The sequence below is a fragment of the Dasypus novemcinctus genome, chromosome 18 (assembly GCF_030445035.2).
Source record: "Dasypus novemcinctus isolate mDasNov1 chromosome 18, mDasNov1.1.hap2, whole genome shotgun sequence".
NCBI lineage: Eukaryota > Metazoa > Chordata > Mammalia > Cingulata > Dasypodidae > Dasypus > Dasypus novemcinctus.
In genome coordinates, this window is record NC_080690.1 from 42,482,873 (window position 1) to 42,506,800 (window position 23,928).

At 38.4% G+C, this 23,928-nt stretch overlaps 1 protein-coding gene across 1 annotated transcript in view; it reads right to left on the minus strand.

Annotated features, from left to right (window-relative positions):
• LONP2 (lon peptidase 2, peroxisomal) overlaps positions 1-23,928 on the minus strand; it is a 163,602-nt gene that overhangs the window by 23,450 nt on the left and 116,224 nt on the right. Inside the window, exon 12 of the mRNA XM_004479880.4 lies at positions 10,855-10,997. Coding sequence (XP_004479937.2) covers positions 10,855-10,997 — 143 coding nt within the window. The remainder of the gene's footprint in view (positions 1-10,854; positions 10,998-23,928) is intronic.

The following is a 23,928-nucleotide window of genomic DNA, read 5'->3' on the forward strand; positions in this document are numbered from 1 at the left end:
AGGTTGTGAGCTGAAGCCTACATGGGTGAAGTCTATGGCAAGCTGAAGGTAAGTATTTGTACAGGGAAGAGATAAGATGGGGGCATAGGGATACCACTGAGTGGAGCTTTGAGGGCTTGAGGGGGACTAGGGTTGGGAGGATGGGTCAGATGGCCCAAGGAATTGGGGGGAGGGCTGGGAGGAACAGTTGAATATTGGAGAATCTCAGGTATATGGTTGGAACTATAAAGTTGAGAAAACTTTTTAGAAAATATAAAAGGAAAGAGTACGTGTTTAAGGTGCTTGGGGGGGGGGTTATCTGGCACAGGGGCATGCTGCTAGGAAGTGTGTGAGTACTCAGTGTCATTGTGTGTTAATTCATTGGGTGGAGACTATACAATGAGTGTGAAGGTGTACCCAAGTCCTGGGGAGGCCTGATGTTCTCAGAGAGAACTGTGTCCCTAGAGAGAATTGGTGGCTCCCAATAGGTTAGGGCAGTCTAGTATGTCAAGCCCTCAGCACTGTTTGCAAGTATGTGTAAATCTGGTCCCTCAAGTATTGAAGATTGATTGTCACTATGGGCCCTGAGGCAAGGGGGAGAGAGGTAAAGAATAGATGGAAGCAGGGCAACTTGGGGGCAATGGAAGTGCTCCACAAGATTATGTAATGATGGATATAGGATATGTTAACATACACCAAAAATGTATACAAGTTTATAAGCTAAAATGTAAACCATAATGTAAAACATCAGGAAACTAAAAATTTAGAAATTTGTACAGTCTAAAATATAAACCATAATGTAAATGAAAACGGAACCATGTTTGTAAGCTATGTTTTAAAATATGTACATCAGCTGCAGCAATGTAACATGTACATGTAAAAAGAGCATTGCTGGGGAAGGGGAAAGGGTTTGATATCAGATATATGGGAGTCCCCTATATTGTATGTGAATTACTGTGGTCTAAAAGTTTTTTGAAGGCAAAAATTAGAAAAAAAAAAAATTTTTTTAAAGGAATGGATGTAGACACTGAAGAAGAAATGAAAGAAAGTGCCTTGCCACTGTACATATAGTGCAACACCTATTACAGTGATGAAAGGCAAAACATTAAAAACAAATCTTTATAATACTGTTCATTTTTATTAATACATCGATTTATTTTTACTTTATCTTAGTATTTCTAAATTAGTATGTATACTTCTAATCTTTAAACCCATTACTATATTTCATTTTCCTATTAATTGAATTTGGCAATATATTAGGCTTCATTGTTGAAGAAGTTTTGGACCACAGAGAGGTTCAACCATGGCAGGGGAGGAACTGGTGTGGGGTGTTATTGATGGGGGCACATGGTTGGGAGGGAGTTCTCCAGGGCATGTATATAGGGTACATAAAAATGTTTAGAGGTGGCAGACTTGGCCCAGTGGTTAGGGCGTTCGTCTACCACATGGGAGGTCCAAGGTTCAAACCCCGGGCCTCCTTGACCCGTGTGGAGCTGGCCCATGTGCAGTGCTGATGCGCACAGAGTGCCATGCCATGCAGGGGTGTCCTCCGCATAGGGGAGCCCCACGTGCAAGGAGTGCACCCCGTAAGGAGAGCCGCCCAGTGCGAAAGTGCAGCCTGCCCAGGAATGGTGCCACACACACGGAGAGCTGATACAAGATGACGCAACAAAAAGAAACACAGATTCCTGTGCTGCTGACAACAACAGAAGCGGACAAAAAAGAAGACGTAGCAAAATAGACACACAGAACAGACAACTGGGTGAGGGGAGAAAGGGGATAGGAATAAATAAATAAATAAATCTTTAAAAAAAAAAAGTTTAGATAAGTTACAAATGACAACTGAGGGAATGCTGAGTTCCTAGCCAGGGGAGCTCTAGCACATTCCCCAGTGGAACAGCAACCATCCCCCAAGTGCAATGGCAAAGACCAACAAAGAAGGGTTTTCCAGCAATGAGCCCATGATACTGATGACTATACTTATGCCTCTGTGTGCCTGAAATACGAACTAGACCTAGAGCTGCAGGGTACCTAAGAGTTACCTCCTGAAAACCTCCATGTTGCTCAAATATGGCCACTCTAAGCCAAACTCAGTATGTAAATGCATTACATTCCCCCCAGCATTGGACATGACTTCTGGGGATGAGCCTCCCTGGCACTGAGGGATTACTAGCAAGTACCAGCTGGTGATATAAATAGAAAAAGACCTTGAATAAAAAGGTCAACTCATACCAGCAGAATATCTCAGCCCACATGTAGGATCATGTGTTAAAAACTGCTTTTTGACCTTGAATAAAAGGGGGAAATGGCAAAGTCAAATGAGTTTATATGGCTAAGAGTCTTCAAAAAAGAGTCAGGAGGTCATCAGAGGGGTCATGCTTACACACTCCTCAGGAGGACCCCAGAAACAGCCAAAGTGGATACAACCCCAGGTACTGGTTCTCCTGAGCACTACAGAGACCCACAGGAATATGGTCATGGCAGATAGCTCTGGAGCTCAGTATTATGTCAGTGGGCCCTATTTTGGAATTTGTGTCCCTGAGTGTGATGGAGTTGGACTCAGATGTGACCTTTCTACATGTCTCTTCTGTCACTTTTAATGAACCTTTGGTTGGTGCTAGCATTGGTATATACACAGGAGTCTTGATTCTGTGGACTGTTCATGTGCCAGCTGGGCCCTGAGCCTCAGCAGAGTTGCAACTCCTACTCTCTGGTTTGTTGGACTTACCCAGGTCAGCTAACAGGGAGGTGAAGATGGTCAATCACCACACCAGGGAACTGAGAGTGCCTATAACTGCAAGCAGCAGAATTGCATCCATCATCCATGTGGAATCTAAGCCCCCTCTTGATCTACATCACCATCCCAGGGCCCCCCGAATGGAGGAATAAAATATGGATTAGAGTGGGTTTACTGATATTCTACTATAAAACTTTGGTGACTAATAGAAGAAATTGTATCATTGACGGGGAAGAACTGGCCACAGTAGTTGCTGAGGGCAGGGAGTGGGAAAAGGAAATGTGATGAGGGGGCATTTTTGGGACTTTGGAGTTCTCCTAAATGATACTGCAGGGTTAGATGCTGGACATTATATATCTTGCTATAACCCACTGAATGTACCAAGTGAGAGTGTGAACTACAGAGTAAACTATTATCCAAGTGGTGCAGCAGTGCTCCAAAATGTGTTTGCCGAGTGCGATGAGTGTGCCACAATAATGGTGGAGGTTTTGGTGTGGGAGGAGTGGGGTGGGGGGATGGGGGTATATGGGAACCTCTTATGTTTTTTATATGTAACCTTTTTTGTGATGTATGTATCTTCAAAAAAATACAATTTACAAATATTATAGGGGTGGGGGAGTGGGGTGTGGGTTATATGGGAACCTCTTATGTTTTTTAATGTAACGTTCTATGTGATCTATTAACTTTAATTTAAAAATTTTATTTAAAAAAATAAATAAAAGGCATTGCAAAGAACAGAGTTCTTAATGTTGGGGTTTCTGATGTTGAAGTTTTGATGCTGGAGTTTGATGCTGAAGACTTAAGCTGGAGTTCTGGGAAGTAAGCTCGCAGAGGAAAGAGCAGCCAGCCCCAGGAAGGAAGGAACCTTGAATCCAGAGTAAAGCAAGCCCCAGGAATGTAGGAACCCAGGAAGTCTGAACCCTCACAGACGTCAGCAGCCATCTTGCTCCAAATAGACTTTGGTGAGGGAAGTAACTTATGCTTTATGGCCTGGTATCTGTAAGCTCCTACCCCAAATAAATACCCTTTATAACACCCAGCAGATTTCTGATATTTTGCATCAGCACCCCTTTGACTGACTGATACACACTGCTTCTTAGAAGCTTATGGCAGTTGACTTTATCATCTTTATTCTTTCCTCACTATCCTCTACATTCAAAAAACTTTCCGTTCCTTATCATTGTAACTCCTGCTATCACCCGGGGTGTATTCAATAAATACATGGATGCCCACCTACCACCTGGCTTCTCAGTTTTCTAAATACTTCCGCAAGTTCAAAGCCTGTTTCCTCACCTTAACTAAGCCATTTTCTTCCAGGTCCTTATCATCAACAGAAACCATATTACCTTTGAAATCTGAATTTTAAACATTTCCCTCTGTCCATCATTTTCTTATCCTTCTAAGCACACTTATACTTTCAGTCATCAATTCTACCACTTTCTCATTTATAACAGCTCTGTCCTAATTTAATTTCTTTCTTTGCACTGGAACATACCTTTGTTGCACTATATTAATCTTTTCTTTGCAAATAACTCACTATTCTTGCCCATTTCTTTATCATATCCTTTCTCCTATCATAGACCATTTCTTCTACTTGTGTTCTGGATTCCATCCCATCATCCCTTTTAGCAACCTCATTTTCTGCAATCATTCACAACTAAACTTTTGGAAATCGTCACCTATACATGAATGAATTCTACTACTTCACCTCAAAATTCTTTTTGACACACTCCAAAAAAAAAAAAAAAAAAAAAAATCTACCATAGGAGCAGGTGTAGCTCAGTGGTTGAGTGCAAACTAGGTCCCAGCCTTAATCCTGGGTACCTCCTCAAAAAAAAAAAAAAAAAAAAGGATACCATCCCTACCATTCCTTGTGAAACCACTCTTTCAAGGTCTCCAACAACTTCCATGCTGTCAAATCCAGTACACGTTTTCCTGACCTTATCTGTCAAATAATAGTAAACACATTTTGATGTTTCCTCTTTCTGGTAACATCCTCCCCTTTGTTTTGTATCTCCTTCTTGGATCTCCTCTCTGAAGCACACCTGCATGTCTATCTGTCTCCACTTAGATGCCTCACAGATATTTCAAACAAACATGGACAAAACAGAATTTTAAATTTTCTTTGCAATACTACCTCCATCCCTGCAAAATGTCCCTCCCTCCACCAGTCTTTCCCATCTCAGTTAACCTAATCTCCTGTAACTCTAACTAGAAACCTGTGACTCCCTTCTGATTACCCTATGTTCTGCAGTTCCCACATATACTCCACCAGTAAGTCTACCTTTACCCCTGCCTGTCAAGTCTACCTCTAAAATCTCAGATATATCCAGAGTAGTTATTTCCTATCTGTTTGTTTTCTGTATAGCATCAATCTCATATTGTTAATATTTACTTGCTTATTTTTTGTTTCCTCTGCGAAGGTCTGTGAAAGCAGAGATCATACTTTGCCTGTTTACTATTACATTGGTCATTAATACATAATTATTGAATGAATGAAAGAAAGACATTCTAGAAGAAATGACAGTCTCTAGATTTTTCCCTTCATGGGAAATATAGGCATTTATACAAAAAAAAGTACCTTATTACATCTTGGGTTCTCAACATATATTCCAATATTCCCAATATAATCTCCCATTTCAAATTCTTTACTTAGGAGAAGATGAAGAAGAGAAAAGACTGGCCACTGTGAACTTTTTGCAAAGAGCAGAGGGCCTGCTTATTAGTGTGCACGTGCTATGCTTTTCAAATGTGTGAAGCAGAGCACAAGCTTTGAAGTCAGGTCTGGGACCAAATCTCAATTCTGGCATAAGTTTGTGTCTTCTCACAAGTTATTTAAACTCTTCATGCATGTTTTCTCATCTATTACTGGAAAGATACCAGGATTTAGATTAAGGGATATATCATTTGTAAAGGGGTTTTGCAGAAGAGCCTGATACCTGACAGATAACACAAATGAGAATAGCAGAAAAGCCCAGACCAATATCACCCATTTCAAAAAATAGCACTATAGTTGCTAATATAAATAGAAGTCTGATCTAGAACAGATGCCTTTATTTATTTATTTATTTATTTATTTATTTATTTAAAACTGCCATACATCACTGCCACTCTCTTTTAGCAGGAAAGGACAGGAATTATCTTGGTCTCGTATTGTAGGAGAGTGGAAAGAGTACTGGAGGTGGAGTCAGATGACCTGAATATGACTACGTGCTTTATTAATTCACCTCATATGACTTTGCATTATTCACTTAATCTCTTTAAGCCCTGTAAGTTAAATGTAAGAGGACTCTGAGCAAAGTAAACAGCCATCATGGACAATAAAGAAATGTCCCATGAAAAGTTGAGGCAGTGTGCAGTTAATCATCAGACCAGTTAAAGTAGAGAGAGAAACCCCAGGCTACAGGGTGCATTATCTCTTAAGTGTGGAAAAGATAGAATTGTTTCAAACTCGTAGATCTATTCTAGCATGCGGTAGTATAATAAAGAATTAAACTTGTCTTTGTCCCTGGTTCCTAGGATATAGCTCAAAATCTCTGGAAATTCCAGAGATATGAGTGTCTTCTGTTACTCATGGTGGGCCCCAGAGTACACCTGAATATTTATGCTAATAAGAATACTCAGGGTCAGGACTTTGGACTATGTCATATCAGCCCAAACTCACAGACCTCCAGGGAGACTAGAGATTGAGTTCAAACACAAGAGAACTGACTGATTCTGTCAATCATGCCTATCTACATAACGAAACCATTTAAACGAAAAAGCTCTGGACACTGAAGCTTGGCGAGCTTCTGTTACTGATAATACACACTGATGTACTGGGAAAGTGATGCACTCTGACTCCACATGGGGAGGACACAGAGCTCTCTGCATCTGACACCCTACCAGACCTTGCATTATGTGTCTCTTCTTTTGATTTCTTCCTAATTGTAACATTTTTGCTATAATAAAACTATTGTATGGTTTTATATAATATAAAACTAAAGTGCAGAAGTATATATAGCACTTTTCTGAGTTTTGTGAGTCATTCTAGTGAACTACTAAACTTGAGGGGATGGTGAGAACCACCAAAATTGTAGCCAGTTAGTCAGAAGTGAGGGTGGCCTGGGAACCCTGGAACTATAGCTGGTGCCTGAAAGGCAATCTTGTAGAGGAATGCCCTTAACCTGTGGTGTCTAGTCTAACTTTGGGTAGTGGAGTCAGAATTGAATAGCATTAAAAAATTTAACTCAAAATGAAAGGACTAACTATAATGACTAAAACAACAAAAAAAATTCCTGGAAGTAAACATAAATGAATATCTTTTTTTTTTTTTTTTTAAAGATTTATTTATTTTATTTAATTTCCCCCCCTCCCCCGGTTGTCTGTTCTTGGTGTCGATTTGCTGCGTCTTGTTTCTTTGTCGGCTTCTGTTGTCCGCTTCTGTTGTCGTCAGCGGCACGGGAAGTGTGGGCGGCGCCATTCCTGGGCAGGCTGCTCTTTCTTTTCACGCTGGGCGGCTTTCCTCACAGGCGCACTCCTTGCGCGTGGGGCTCCCCCACGCGGGGGACACCCTTGCATGGCAAGGCACTCCTTGCGCGCATCAGCACTGCTCATGGGCCAGCTCCACGCGGGTCAAGGAGGCCCGGGGTTTGAACCGCAGACCTCCCATATGGTAGACGGACGCCCTAACCACTGGGCCAAAGTCCGTTTCCCAAATGAATATCTTTAGCATAGCACTCTGTATTAAATGAATTCTTAGACTTTATACCATGAGCACTAGCAACAAGAAAAAGAAACAGATAAATGGACATCACCAAAATTAAAAACTTTTGTGCATGAAAGGACATATCAGGAAGCGGATGTGGCTCAACTGAAAAAGCATCCACCTACCATATAGGAAGCCTCGGGTTTGAACCCAGGGCCTCCTGACCCATGTGGTGAGCAGGCCCATGTGCAGTGTTGACGTGCACAAGGAGTGCCATGCCACAAAGGGGTGTCCCCCACACTCAAGGAGTGTGTCCTGTAAGGAGAGCTGCCTCCGCACGAAAAAAGTGCAGTCTGCCCAGGAATGACTCTGCACTCACGGAGAGCTAACACAGCAAGATGGTGCAACAAAAAGAGACACAGATTCCTGGTGCCTCTAAGAATGCAAGTGGCCACAGAAGAACACAGTGAATGGACACAGAGCAGACAACTGGGGTGGAGGAGAGAAATAAAAATTTTTTTTTTAAAAAGAAAGGACATATCAAGAAAGTGAATAAACAATATATAGAATGGGAGAAAATATATTTCTGATAAGGGTTTAATATCCAGAATATATAAAGAACTCCTATAACTCAAAAACAAAAGGACTAACAACACAATGAAGAAATGGACCAAGGACGTGAATAGACATTTCTCCAGAGAAGACCTGCAAATAGTCAATGAGCACATGAAAAGATGCTCAACAACATTAGCCATTAGGAAAATGCAAATCGAAACCACAATGAGATAGCATCTCACATCCACTAGAATGGCTACTATTTAAAATACATAAAATAACAAGTGCTGGTGAAGATGTGGAGAAATAGGAACTCTTTTGCTTATTGGTAGGAATTTAAAATGGTATAGCCAATTTGGAAAATAGATTGGCAGTTCTTTAGGAAATTAAGTATAGAATTACCATAGGACTCAGCAATCCCACTTCTAGGTATAAACCCCAAAGGATTGAAAGCAAGGACTCAAACTGATAGCTGCATACGAATGTTCATAGCAGCAGTATTCACAACAGCCAAAAGGTGAAGCAACCCAAGTTCCATCAATAAATGGATAAACAAAATGTGGTGTGTATATATATACACACACACAAAAAGGAGTATTATTCACCCTTAAAAAGGAATGAAGTGGGGAGGTGAGGTGGCACAAGAGAATAAGTGCCTCTCTCCCACCCTGGAAGGTCCCAGGATTGTTTCCCAGAGTTACCTAATGAGAATACAATCAGACACAGAAGAATACACAGTGAATGGACAGAGAGAATAGACAATGAAGGATAGGGTGGGGGTGATGGGGGGGGGGAGGGCAGAAATAAATAAATCTTAAAAAGGAAAAAAAAAAAAAAGAAATGAAGTACTGACCCAGGCTATAATAAGGATAGACCCTGTAAGCCAGATACAGGAGGACAGAAATTGTATGATTTCATGTATGTGAAATTAATTATAACATGCAACTTCACAGAGACAGAAAGTAGATTACAGGATCTCAGGGGCGGGGCTGGATGGAGGTGGAGAATGGGGAGTTAATGCTTAATGGGTACAGTTTTTATTTGGGGCAATGAGCAAGTTTTGGGGTTTTTTGGAGGTACTGGGGTCGGGGATTGACCCCATGACCTTGTATGTGGGAAGCTGGCACTCAAACACTGAGCCACATCAGCTCCCCTGAGTTGGGTTAAGTTTTGGTAATAAATGGTGGTGGTGGAAAGCACAACATTGTGAATGAGTGAACACCACTGAACGGTATGCTTGAAAATGGTTAAAATGGGAAATCTTATGTTTACCATAATAAAAATTTTAAAAAAAGAGAAAAAAATTGAATAGCACCGCAGTTTCTGTCTGAAGTCATTGAAGACATTTGTAGATGCTATTTATAAAAAGCAAAATGGCTTATGGGTGATAGTATTAATATATTATCATATTCATTTTGGTAAGAGTTCACATTTAATAGCTCAGACTCTACAAGTCTATACTTTAAGTATAAAATGAGTGTCTCCAATGATATCAAGCAGAGATGTTATATAGTTTTCAAAACATTTCTCATTTATACTCTTTTGGTACTTTCTTTGCCAAAGCTTCAGGAATATCAGTAATGCTTAGTAGCATTATTTAGCAGCAGCAGAAATGGCTGGAAGAATGTATGCAACAGAAACATGCATCAATGATCTCTTTTTATTTATCACTTTAATTTAGATTCCCAAAGAACTGGTGGGATACACTTTTTCTGGAAAGTCTGGAGAAAAAGACCCATCTTGTAGGAATCAGAATCTGTTTAATGTCTTAACTCATAAATCATTGAATTCTCTCAGAACAGGAAAGCAGATTTTGTTTACTTTCTCAACTAATAATGTTTTGCCTATATTCTTTCAACATTTCAAAATTTAAATCTATGATATCTTAAGAATTCACATTACCAAAATAATACTTCTGATTCTACTGTTTAAGATCAGAACACTAGTGTTTCTAATTGAGACCTATGTAGCTGATTAGCTTTAATGATCAACGCACAATATAAACGATAAACAAGATGAGTTTGGGGACTATTTGTCTTCTCCTCAGTTATAAGAACTTGAGGTTATCCACCAGTGATGATTTCAAATGTTAGATTATGTAATCTGTTTATCTTCTGAAATATCTATTTTTTCATTAAACTGATGAAAAGGAGAAGGTGATGGTAAAGTTTCTGAACAGACACTAAATTCTTATCTTATAATACAAACTTTTTCTAGCAATTCACCTATGAAAGCTCATGTAAACATCTTATAAACTATATATATATATTTCCCCTCAGCAGTCAAATATTAAAACACCTATTTTCATCCAGTTGCCTCAACTTGGTCTTGCATGCCAGGCCTTTATGGTATGGCATTCTGCTGTGAGGCAGAGTTGGGGGAGAACAATAATAGGGCAAGACCTATATGCTGGTTTAGCCCTAAAGGAACTATAAACAATGAAACGATAGATTCCTAAAATATGCCATCTGGATTACACTAGCAGCAGGCTGAAAGGATTACCCTAAAGCTATGTTCAGATATTCTGCATTAAGTTGATTCCCTACCACCCCCTACTCCTTATCCCTAGGCCTTGTTAGGAGAAAAACATTTCTTAATTAAAGCACACACAATAGGAATATGGAAGTTCTAAAGAGAAAAGTCAGAGACACTGTTCTTAAAATGGAATTGGATGGTAGAGAGTAAGATCAAACTGTGTTTCTAGAAAAGTGTACGGCCAGGGTCTCTGGCTTCCCTGAAAGCCAAATTATCACATTAAACACATTGGACACATATTATCACATTAAGCACAAGTTTCCAACCTTAAGATAAAATTCAGTCTCTCAAAGTACCCAACTCTATTTCTACTCCAATCTATTAAACAAACCCCAGAGTAAATGTAAATGAGAATGATCACCTCTATTTCATACATCGGGGGCCCAAGGATGTCTTTCAAAGCATGGTAATCAATCAAAATTGGCATTTCAGGTGGAAGAGCCAAGTCAGTACTATCATTAATAGATTCAGGTTTTGCATCTTCTAAGACGTCTTCTCTGCAACCTAAGAGAGGAAAATTTATTTAGAAATTCTGAGATCTTCTTAGTTCCTTTTATGCATTTATTGAAGCATAGAAATTCACCTTGTAAATCTGTGAAACTCAGGCAGAAGAATTAGTCTTTCAAGACCTCTGTGAGAGTATAGGTATACGACAACTACCTTGTTCATTTACTTTTACTAGTTTATCATTTAATTTCCCCCAGTAAAGTATAAGTTCTGGGAAGGCAGCAACCTAGCCTTTCTTGTTTTTAACAAATGCCAGGCAGTATTCAACTAACGGCATTGAGAGGCCAAAAACTGAAGGGGAAATACAATAACAGATGACCTTGTACAATTCTCTGTATCAGCATAACTCAGAACTTGTAACTAACTTTTCAATTCCCTCTACTCTTGATTACTTTTCAGAGGGGTTCAGTTAGGTGTCCCATTTTCTGACAGTGGGCAATATGAATGGGGAAATTCAGAAACCATTTTAGGCAACTCCTCTTTTGTAAGTATACAGCTCCACTCCAGGGTTATCATTTTTCAGTATTCCAATGAAAACAAATACAAATGGTACGGCCAGGATAAGAGAGTAAGAGGCCTCATTTGAAATGCCCACAATAATGGACTATTTCCTTCTTATCCCCATGAGAACCTTGGTTGGCTGATGTGTCCAAGTGTTGACCCATTTTAGTTTGGGCTTAGTCATACAGGGAGCATAAGTCAAATGACCTATCAGACCACCTTTTCTACTGGTCTTAGTAAAGAAGAAAAATATTACATAATCTGTAACCAGAAGCCTAAAATGAGTAGAATTTTTTTTTTTAAGGGAATATTTGGCTCTATTCATTCTCATTTCTAGTCTTGTTTTCTTTTAGTTTTCTTCTAGTTCTTATACTATCTTGTGAAGCACTTTAAAAAAAATACATGTTAAAAATACTTTAGATTACACAAATGTTACATAAAAAATACAGGGGATTCCCTTATGCCCTACTCCCCACCCCTCCCACACTTTCGCACATAAAAACATCTCTCATTAGTGTGGTACATTTGTTACAATTGATGAACACATATTGGAGCACTGCCACAAAGTGTGGATTATAGTTTACATTATAGTATATACTCTGTCCCACACAATTTTGTAACTTATGACAAAATACAAAATATCTTTTATTACTGTTTTTACATAGTCTCTTGCTTCTGAAAGTGTGTATGTGTGTATAAAACTATACAACATACCATAATTATACAATCACTTATTATATATATATATATATATTTTTTTTTTTTACTTAAGTTTTGCTATTATTCTGCCAGTTCTTATATCTCATGAAGTTAAAAAATTTTTTTCGCTGCCTTCCTCAATTATTCCTTTCCTTCCAAAGGTCATTACTCAATATGTTTAATAATAATAGTACATCTGGAATTGAACTATTTTAGTCCCTCAAGGTAACAGGAGATATCCTGGTTGTCACTAAGCAACCCTAGTATATTAGAGCCTTAGTTGACCTTCAGGGTTAGGGGGTGTCCTGGTCCATTCTGCTGATGAGTTCCACTGGGTTCCTCTTCAAGAAGGACTCATACAAGAAATAAAACAGACACACAGCAGTTCAGAGTTTCTGCCACTTGCTGGCTATTTGAGTCTAAGCAAGTAGTAAACATCTCTCACTACCTATCTCTGCAGGATTGTTTGAAAATTAAAGAGAAAATTCTTTGTAGACTGCAAAGGGCAATGCACATATTGTATCATAAGTTTAAGTCTTAAGTTATATGTATTCTCATAGTTATACTTCTGTAATGTGACCTAGTCTTTCTGCTCAACCAGATTCTAGGAAGTCTCCCCGATCTTTCTAACTTATGGCATTTCTTTATTTCACAAAATCTAGTAATTTATTAGCCTGTGGAAATGGGAGATTTTCTTCCTGCCATTCTATTTGCTGTGCATTCCAAGCAATATCAATGGCTGAGGGTAGGGAAGCACTAAAATGGTTTAGCTACATGTAGAGATATCAGAGCAGAAAAGAAAGCAGGTGTCATTACTTAATTAAAATTCATGCACAGAAAGAAAAGCACTTCCTGTGTAAGGTTACTGTGCCCTTAAGATTTGAGGTAGTAGTACTCTGAAGTTTTGGTCAATGCACAGAAAAGGCTGCCATTTCCCTAGTCTGGTGCTCTGTGAGAAGTTATTCTGAGATCGAGTTACTGTTGCCAGCCTGCATTTCCCTATCACCAGAGGAAGAAAAGCTGGATGGGTGACAGTCAATTCACAAGATACTATATAATTATAACTACATAATCAATGCTTTAGGACATCCAATCCCTTTTCAAGTATAGTACTGAATTCAGTGCTTTGTGCGTGGGTGGGGGTGGGGAGAGCTATTTCCAGTGCTAATATAATCTTATAATTTAAAACTGACAATTTACTCTAGGCTTTAGGCATAGCAGCTGCACTATGAAAAATTCAATAAACTCAGAACTAACCTGAACTTCAAAATATTCCATCATTAGAAGACATCTCCAGTTAAGAAAATGGTGCCAGCTTACCAGAAGAGACAGGAAGCCCTAGATATTATGAGTCAACCAGTGAACTTGTGTAAAACCAAGTGAGAGTAAGGAAAGACTGGATTTTCATAGAAAACACACTGTCTTTTATTTTTTAATAAAACAAACTACCAACAAGCAAGACATTATTTCACAAGGGTGCCATTCAAGGAATAAGGCCCAGGTAATATTGGAACGTTCTGAGTTCTATGCATGAGTTTTCAAGTACTATGCTCTCATGTCATGTTGTCCCTTGACAGAAGGGATCAGCACAAAGAAGAACACAGCAGAGTCCTTAGGATTCATTGCTGGTCTTGCCCAAAACTAAGCAGCAAGTAAGATGGGACTTTTCAAGGCAAGGAAAACGAAATAAAACAACAACATGGGAAGAAGACGTGGCTCAAGCGACTGGGCTCCTGTCTACCACATAGGAGGTCCAGGGTCCGATACCCAGGGCCTCCTGGTGAAGGCAAGCTGGCCCATGTGGCGAACTGGCCCATGCGGAGTGCTGGCCCACACGGAGAGCTGGTGCAGCAAGATGACACAACAAAAAGACACAGGAGAAACAACAAGAGATGCAGCAAACCAGGGAGCTGAGGTGGCACAAGAGAGTGAGCGCCTCTCTCCTACTCTGGAAGGTCCCAGGATTGGCTCCTGGAAACACCTAATGAAAAGATACAGAACACACAGTGAATGGACACAGAGAGCAGACAACCGGGGGGCGGGGGGGAGAGGGAAAAGAAATACAGCTTTAAAAAAAATGAGAAATTAAAAACAACAACAACAACAAAACAACAAACAAAAACAACAACAAAAGTCCAACCTCCCAACATAACATGGACCCTCCCCTGGAATTATGCAATTTTCTCATGCCCTTCTCTTGAGCTAAAACAGTTGTTCTTAACAAATGGTAAATACTTAACAACGGTTAATACTCATATAAAAAGTTGCTTCACTAGGAAGCAAAAGAAATGTAAATTAGAAAAGCATGCTACCATTTTCTGGTTACCAAAATAAATAATCAGTAAAGAAATACAAGAAATGTCAAAAGTCAATGCTAAAGAACTTAAGGTTTTCCACCAGTGATGATTTCAAATGTTAGATTATGCAATCTATTTTTTTTTAAAGATTTATTTATTTATTTATTTCTCTCCCCCCACCCCCACCCTAGCTGTCTGTTCTCTGTGTCTATTTGCTGCTTGTTCTTTGTCCGCTTCTGTTGTCAGCAGCAAGGGAATCTGTGTTTCTTTTTATTGTGTCATCTTGTTGTGTCGGCTCTCCATGTGTGCAGCGCCATTCCTGGGCAGGCTGCACTTTCTTTCATGCTGGGACGGCTCTCCTTACGGGGCGCACTCCTTGCGCATGGGGCTACCCTACGTGGGGACACCCCTGCGTGGCACCGCACTCCTCGCGTGCATCAGCATTGCGCACGGGCCAGCTCCACATGAGTCAAGGAGGCCCGGCGTTTGAACTGCAGACCTCCCATGTGGTAGACGGATGCCCTAACCACTGGGCCAAGTCCGCCGCCCAATGCAATCTTATTTATCTTCTGAAATATCTATTTTTTCATTAAACTGATGAGAGGGAGGTGATGGTAAAGTTTCTGAACAAAGACACTAAAGAAAGGAAAGAGATCTTCTCAAACACTGCTGCTTATGGAAATATAAACTGGCTAATCTTCTAGGAAAGCAATTTGTCAATCTATTTTGAAAATCTTACAAATATCCATAATCTCATTCCCAGTGACTCTTTTTGCAGGAATCTATCCTCAAGGACATAACCAAAATCAAAGACAACAATTCATACACAAAGCTGTTCACTGCAGCATTACTGTAATTACAAAATTTCGATCTATTATAAATATGCAACTTTAAGAACATGGCTAAGTATACTGTGTTACATCAATCTGCTAAAATACTACAGTCACTAAAAATGTTTTCGAAGTGTTTTGAATAATGTGAGAAAAAAACTGAAACAAAGTTAAATTGGGGGAAGGGGGGCTATAAAATTTCACAAGGCATGACTTTAAATCCTGGTTCTCTTTCCTAGTTGGCTTTGAACAAAGTTACTTGATCTCTTTTTATCTGGTTTTCTAATCTGTGTAACTGGGATAATTATAGTATCATTATTGCATGACATAAAAAACAAACTTTAAGTTCCCATTTCTCCGTGACTTAATACAATAATTTGAAATGTATCACAAACATATGAAAAGCAAAGCAAAGCTATAACAAGTTATCATCATTTTACTTCTTCAAAATATTAAGAAATTTCCTAAACGTCCTTTCTATGATTCATTTACTACTGATAATTGCTTCAACATTGGCAAATGACTGTTGGGAATCACCCAAGTTAAGAATATGTATGAAAAAGAAATCAAGACAAGATTCTGTCCTATACTATTACTATATATTACTATTATATTTCATATAATACTATATTCCATATAAATTTTTTACAAGTAATTTCAAAGCACATTCTTAAAAATAATAAAGTCCCATTAAAAAGAGATTGAAAAGAAAGGATATGGAAAAATAAAATGAGTAGACTAAGCTGAACTCAACCCTACTCCACTTCAACTATTTTTTCACTCAAAAGAAAAACTGGGAGGGAACTACATTTTTTAAAAGTTGATTTACTCTGCTCAGAGATATCTCTAAGTTGTTCTTTCACAGTTATTATCAGGCCAGAGCCGAGATGGTTACAACCAAGAAGTTTATCAGCATGATGACAGCAAATAAGCAAACAGCACCAGATGCAAAACCAGTAAAGCCCTCACTCTGCTAAGCAGTGTGTCCACTCTACTGAACAGGCACTGTGGGACTGTGGTGATGGCTACTGACAAAGTATGGTAAAATGTGATTGTACTCCTTCAGGGGGCTAGAGCTGAAGTCACCACAGCTATTATGGAAGAATATTCTACAGCTTCAAACTCCTCAGAAGGAAGGAATAGGGTTTTCTGAAGGAGCTATTACTAGAAAATGATCAAGTGCTCTTTTCCACCCATTTTTAAACTCTAACACAGGAACAGGATTTAATTAAATGAAAGCAGGTCCAACAGCCAAAGAATCAGGAGGGGATGGAGTGGGGGAGAGACAGGAAGGTATTGAGAGGGAAGATAAGGAGGAGGGATAGAGAAGTAAAATACCTCAGGAACATCAATAGCTTTTGGAAGGAAGGGAGGGTACCTTGACTTTAAAAAAAACTAATTTTACTGATACATATTAATAAAGCATACAATTCATCCAAAGTGTACAATCAATGGTATTTGGTATAATCACACAGTTGTGCATTTATCACTTCAATCATTATTAGAGCATTTTCATTATTTCAGTAATAATAATAATAAACAAAACCCAAACGAACAAGAAAATTCTTCATCTCCCAATCTATGTTCCCCCTGTCATACATGGCTGCTATTTATGGCTATACTTATGCAATTATTTATTTATTAAGTAGTTTTATTGACACATATTCACATACATATGATCTACCCAAAGTGTATAATCAGTCACTTTCAGTATAATCACAAAGTTGTGCACTGATCACCGTGAAAAAATTTTTAGAACAGTTTCATTACTCCAAAAAGAAAAACTCCACACCCCTTAGCATTCCTTCCCCATGCCTACATAACTACTAATCTAATTTCATCTTTATAATTGATTTATATTTATATTTACATTTAATATAAATAGAATTATAAAATATGTAGTACTTTGTGTCTAGCAAAATGTTTTTTTGGTGTAATATTAACACACATTTGTTCAGCTTCAAAGAAAAACTCTTACATATGCAATTTTACCCATATTCATATTTCACATGTGGTTTTACTATTCCATAGAGTTCCATGTTACATTTTCAAGCTTTCCCTTTAAAAACATACATACATGACCTTAGATTTTCCTTGTAAACTACTTTCACACCCACATAATTGTGCTGCTAGTTACAAACGTTATGTTGGGCTTCCACTTTTTCTACTCATTTCCAAAGATTAACACACATCTTTTTATCAGTTCTGCACAAGTTAACCCTCAGCTTTCCATTCTCTAAACACATTCTATTTTCTGGTGACTCATATTCAAGTTAGTAACTCCACGAAAGTACACAATATATTTAGCTCATAGTAGTGCAATCATACAGTATTTGTCCTTTTGTGTCTGGTTTGTTTCACTCAGCATAATGTCCTCCAGGTTCATCCATGTTGTCATATGCTTAATGACTTCATTTCTTCTTACAGCTGCATAATATTCCATTGTGCAAATACATCACAGTATTTGTTTATCCATTCATTGGCTGATGGACACTTGGGTTGTTTCCAACTTTTGGCAATCAGGAATGCCGCTATGAACACTGATGTGCAGATGTCTGTCGCAATGCTCTCAGTTTTTCTGGGTATATACCCAGTAGTGGTGTTGCTGGGTCATGTGGCAAATCTATATGTAACTTCTATAGGAAATGCCAAACAGTCCTCCACAGTGGCTGTACCACTCTACGTTCCCATCAACAGTGAATAAGTTCCTATCTCTCTACATCCTCTCCAACACTTGTAGTTTTCTTTTTAATAGTTGCCATTCTGATAGGTGTGACATGATATCTCATTGTAGTTATGATTCGCTAGTGAACATTTTTTCATGTGTTTTTTTGCCATTTGTATTTCTTCTTAGGACCCATGACTACTGAAGTCTTTTGCCCATTTTTTAATAGGGTTGTTTGTCATTTTACTGTTGAGTTGTAGCATCTCTCTATATATATCACAGGTACTAAATCCTTATTGGACACATGATTTCCAAATATTTTCTCCCATTGAGCTGACTGCCTTTTCACCCTTCTGACAAAGTTCTATGGGGTGCACAAGCATTGAACTTTGAGGAGGTTGCATTTATCTATTTTTTCTTTTGTTGTGCATACTTTGGGTGTAAGGTTCAGGAAACCACCACCTATGATAAAGTCTTTAACATGTTTCCCTACATTTTCTTTTAAAAGTTTTATGGTTCTGGCTTTTATATTTAGGTCTTTGATCCATTTTGAGTTGATTCTTGTACAGGGAGTGAGATAGGGGTCCTCTTTCATTTTTTTTGGTTATGGATATCCAGTTCTCCCAGCACCATTTGTTAAGGAGATGGTTTTGTCCCATCAATGTAGACTTGGTAGCTTTGTCAAAAACCAGTTTGCCATAGAGGTGAGCGTTTATTTCTGGAATTTCAATTCTATTCCACTCATTGATGTGCCTATGCTAATACTATGCTGTTTTGACCACTGTAGCTTTGTAATATGTTTCAAAGTCAGGCAGTGAAGTTCCTCCCATGTCATTCTTTCTTTAGAATAATTTTGGCTATTCAGGTGCACTTACCTTTCCAAAAGAATTTGGCAATTGCCTTTTCTATTTCTGTAAAGCAGGCTGTTGGAATTTTGTTTGGTATTGCATTGAATCCACAAGTCATTTTGGGTAGGATTAATACCTTCACAATATTTAATCTTCAATCCATAAACATGGAATGTCTTTCCACTTGTTTAGGTCTTTACTGATTTCTTTTAGCATTGTTTTGTAGTTTTGTGCATATAGGTCCTGTACTTCTTTGGTTAAATTGATTCCTAGGTATTTGAGTCTTTTTGTTGCTATTGTAAACAGAATTTCCCCCCTGATTTCCTCTTCGGATTGTTCAATACTGGTGTATAGAAACATGACTGATTTTTGCATATTGATCTTTGTAGTCACATTTGATATTATTTATGAATCCCCCAAAAAGAGAAAAATTATGTTTGTAAACTGGTCTGTTCCTCTGGGTGTGATACCCTTTGATTTACATTAAATTCAAAGGTTTTAAGTTTACTTGATAAAAGATTAGGGCTTTGATTCAACCATGTCAGTAAGACATGACTCAGGGTTGAGTCCCTGCCCCCCTTGGTGGGCTGATATAAAGGGTTTTTTTTTTTCTGTACCTGCTTGTCTCCTTTTTTTGTTGTTGTTGCGTCAGCTTGCTCTGCCAGGCCTCTGCAGCGAATGGGCCATCAGCTCTCTGCGGTGCACAGGCCGTCAGCTCTCTGCGGTGCATGGACCAGATTTACCTTCAAGGAGGCCCTGGGACGTGAACCCAGAGCCTCCCATATGTTAGATGGGAGCCCAATTAATTGAGCCACAGCTGCTTCCCTGTTGGGAGATTTTTGATGATGGATTCAATCTCTTTAAATATGTTGTTTGCTAAGTTCTTGTATTTCTTGTAGCATCAGTAGAGGTTGTTTGTGCATTTCTAGGAATTTGTCCTTTTCATCTATGTTATTTAGTTTGTTGGCATACGGATTCTTATAATATCCTCTTATGATTCTTTTTATTTCTGTGGGGCCAGTCATAACTTCAACCCTTTCCCTTTCATTTCTGATTTTGCTTATTTACATCTTCTTTTTTTTTCTTTGTTACTCTTGCTAGGTGTTTGTCGATTTTTTTAAATTAATTTTTTCATTTAAAGATTTATTAAAAATTTATTGAAGTATATCACTCATACATAAACATACATAAAGAGTAAGTGTATAATAAAAGTTGTGAACTTACAAAACAAAACATTATACAGGGCTCTCATACTGCACCCTACCACCAATACCTTGCATTGTTGTAAACCATTATAAATAGTGATGAAAGAGCATCCTCAAAATATTACTACTAACCAGAAGTATCTTATATTTGGTATCTTTTGCCCCCAACACACCCTATTATTATTTTTTTAAAAAATCACTCATACGTGAACATACACAAACAATAAGTGTACAGTGAAAGTTGTGAACTTACAAAGCAAACAGGCATATCATTATACAGGGGTCCCATACACCAACCAACAACATTGCATTGTTGTTACAAATTTGTTACAAATTATGAAAGAATACTGTCAAAATCTCACTAGTAACTAAAGTCCATATCTTACATTTGGTGTGTTTTCCCCAAATCACCCTATTATTATTTTTAAAAAAATATTTTTATTGTAGAAGTTGTGAATTTATAAAACAATCATGCACATGTGCAGAATTCCCATACAACACTCCTCCATCAACACACCAAACTGTGGTGGAATATTTGTTACAGATTATGAGGTAATATCATTAGACCATTACCACTAACCATGGTATATAGCACATATTTGGCACACTTTCCCATACTCCTCCACTATCAACATAGTACGTCTTTGGCATAGATGCATGACTATTACAGTATTGCTGTTAAATACAGTCCATAGGTCACTCCAGTCTTATTTTTCCCATGCTTCTCCAGATTTCCACCACCTAGGAATAGTGACATACATCTGCTCTAGCTCACAAAGGACATTCTTGCATCTGTACCATCAACTACAACTCTCATTCACTTCTGGGTTTACTGCGTTATTCCGTCCCTAGATTATTCTCTAGCTTTCTTTCAGTTGACATTTATATCACGACTATCCTTTCTAGCCACATTTTCATTGATAAACTCACTATAATATGCCACTATCAACTCTATACATTTCCACACTTTTATGGTAAAGTTAATTAAAACTTATACATATATTAAGCATCAGTAGTCCATCTCAGTCCTCCTCTTATCTATTTAAGAATCCACCACCTACCACCAGGTCTTGAAGAGGTTTTCCTACATTTTTTTCCTAGAAGCTTTATGGTTCTTGCTTTTATATTTAGGTCTTTGATCCATTTTGAGTTAATTTTTGTATGGGGTGTGAGAAAGGGGTCCTCTTTCTTTCTTTTGGCTATGGATATCCAGTTCTCCCTGCACCATTTGTTCAATGGAATATTCTGCCTTAGCTGGGTGGGTTTGACAAGGCGTCTCAAAAATCACTTGACCCTTGATGATGGTCTGTTTCTAACCATCAATTTGATTCCACTGGTCTATGTGTCTATCTTTATTCCATTGGTTTATGTGTCTGTATTTATGCTGTTTTTACTACAGTAGCTAAGTAATATGATTTAAAGTCTGGAAGTGAGAGTCCTCCAACTTCGCTTTTTCTTTTTAAGAGGTTTATGGCTATTCTGGACCCCATACCCTTCCAAATAAATTTGATAATTGTGTTTCCCACTTATTTAAAAGATGCTGGTGGAATTTTTATTGGGATTGCATTGGATCTGTTTATCAATTTGGGTAGAATTGATATCTTCATGAAATTTAGTCTTCCAGTCTGTGAACATGAAATATTCTTCAAATATTTAGGTCTTTTTTTGGTTTCTTTTAATAATGCATTGCTGTTTTCTGAACACAAGTGCTTTACATCCTTGGTTAAGTTTATTCCTAAATATCTGATTCTTTAGTTGTTATTATAAATGGAAAAATTTCCCCTGACTTCCTCCTCAGATTGCACATTACTAGTGTCTTTTAACGTCTATTTCATCTGATAGAAGCATAGCTACTTTGGCTTTTTTGTGTGTGTTTTGGTTACTGCATGTATGGAATATCTTTTTGTTTTTTTGTCGTTATTTTTTTAATATTACATTAAAAAAATATGAGGTCCCCATATATCCCCTACCCCCCTCACCCCACTCCTCCCCCCATAACAACAACCTCCTCCATCATCATGAGACATTCATTGCATTTGGTGAATACATCTCTGAGCACCGCTGTACCTCATGGTCAATGGTCCACACCATGGCCCAGGCTCCCACAGTCCACCCAGTGGGCCATGGGAGGACATACAATGTCTGGTAATTGTCCCTGCAGCACCACCCAGGAGAACTCCAAGTCCTGAAAATGCCCCCACATCTTATCTCTTCCTCCCACTCCCTACTCCCAGCAGCCACCATGGCCACTTTCTCCACACCAATGCCACATTTTCTTCGATTACTAATCACAATAGTTCATGAATAGAATATCAGTAAGTTCACGCTAATCCATACTCTATTCCTCCATCCTCTGGACCTTGGAATGGTTGTGTCCGCTCCACATCTCTATTAAGAGGGGGCTTAGATTTCACATGGATGCTGGATGCAATCCTCCTGCTTTCAGTTGTAGGCACTCTTGGCTCCCTGGTGTGGTGGTTGACCTTCTTCACCTCCATGTTAGCTGAGTGGGGTAAGTCCAATAAACCAGAGTGTAGGAGTTGCAAGTCTGTTGAGGTTCAGGGCCTAGCTATCACACGGTCAGTCCAGAGATTCAGGTTGTATGGAATATCTTTTTCCAGCCTTTTACTTTCAATTTATTGGTATCCTTGGGTCTAAGGTGAGTCTCTTGCAGACAGCATATACATGGCTCATATTTTCTTATCCATTACACCGGTCTGTGTCTTTTGATTGGTGAGTTTAATCCATTAACATTCAACTTTATTATTTTAAAGGGAATTCATATTTCACACGTTTTGACCTTTGGGTTTTGTCATATTTTATTTTCACAACTCTTTTGAGACTTTTACTGATAAAGTTTTCATCTCTAGACTCTTCCAAGCTTTCTCTCCTGTCTTTTCTTTTCAGACTGTAGCACATCCTTTGGCATTTCCTGCAAGGCTGGTCTCTTTGTTATAAATTCTCTCAGTGTCTGTTTATCTGTGGATATTCTAAACTCACCCTCATTTTTGAAAGACAGTTTTGCTAAATATAAGATTCTTGCTGGAAGTTTTTCTCTTGCTGTATCTTAAATACATCATACCACTGTCTTCTTGCCTCCATGGTTTCTGATGAGAAATTGGAACTTAATCTTACTGGGTATCCCTAATATGTTATGCACTGGTTTTCTCTTGCTGCTGTAAGAATTCTCTTTGTTTTTGGTATTTGTCATCCTGATTAGCATGTGTCTTAGAGTTGGTGTATTTGTATTTACTCTAATGAGAGTATGCTGTGCTTCTTGGACACAGCTATCTGTCCTTCAATAGGGCTGGGAAATTTTCTACCACTATTTTTTCAAATATTCCTTCTGCCCCTTTTCTCTTCTCTTCTTCTGGGACACTAAAGACACATATGTCTGCACATCTCTTTCTGTTGTTTAGTTCCCTGAGACCTTGCTCAACTTTTTTCATTCTTTTCTTCATCTGTTCTTTTGTATGTTTGCTTTCTGAGGCCATATTTTTAAGCTCATTACTGCTTTTTCTGCCTCCTCAAATCTGCTGTTATATGATTCCAGTGTACTTTTAATTCACTGATTGCACCTTTCATTCCCATAAGATCTGGTATTTTTCCATGTATGCTTTCAAATTCTTCTTTGTGCTTATCCAATGTCTTAATATCCTTAATCTCTTTAGCCATATCATTGAATTTATTAAGGGGATTTCTTTGAGCATCTCTGATTAGCTGTCTCAACCTCTTTATGTCAGACTTATCTCGTTCCTTTAACCAGGCCATATTTTACTGTTTCTCAATATGGCTTCTAGTTTTTTGTTGGTGTCTTGGGATCTGGCTTACTAGATGTATTTATTCTGGTACAGTTTCTCTCTTTAGTTTAGGGCTTTCTTGC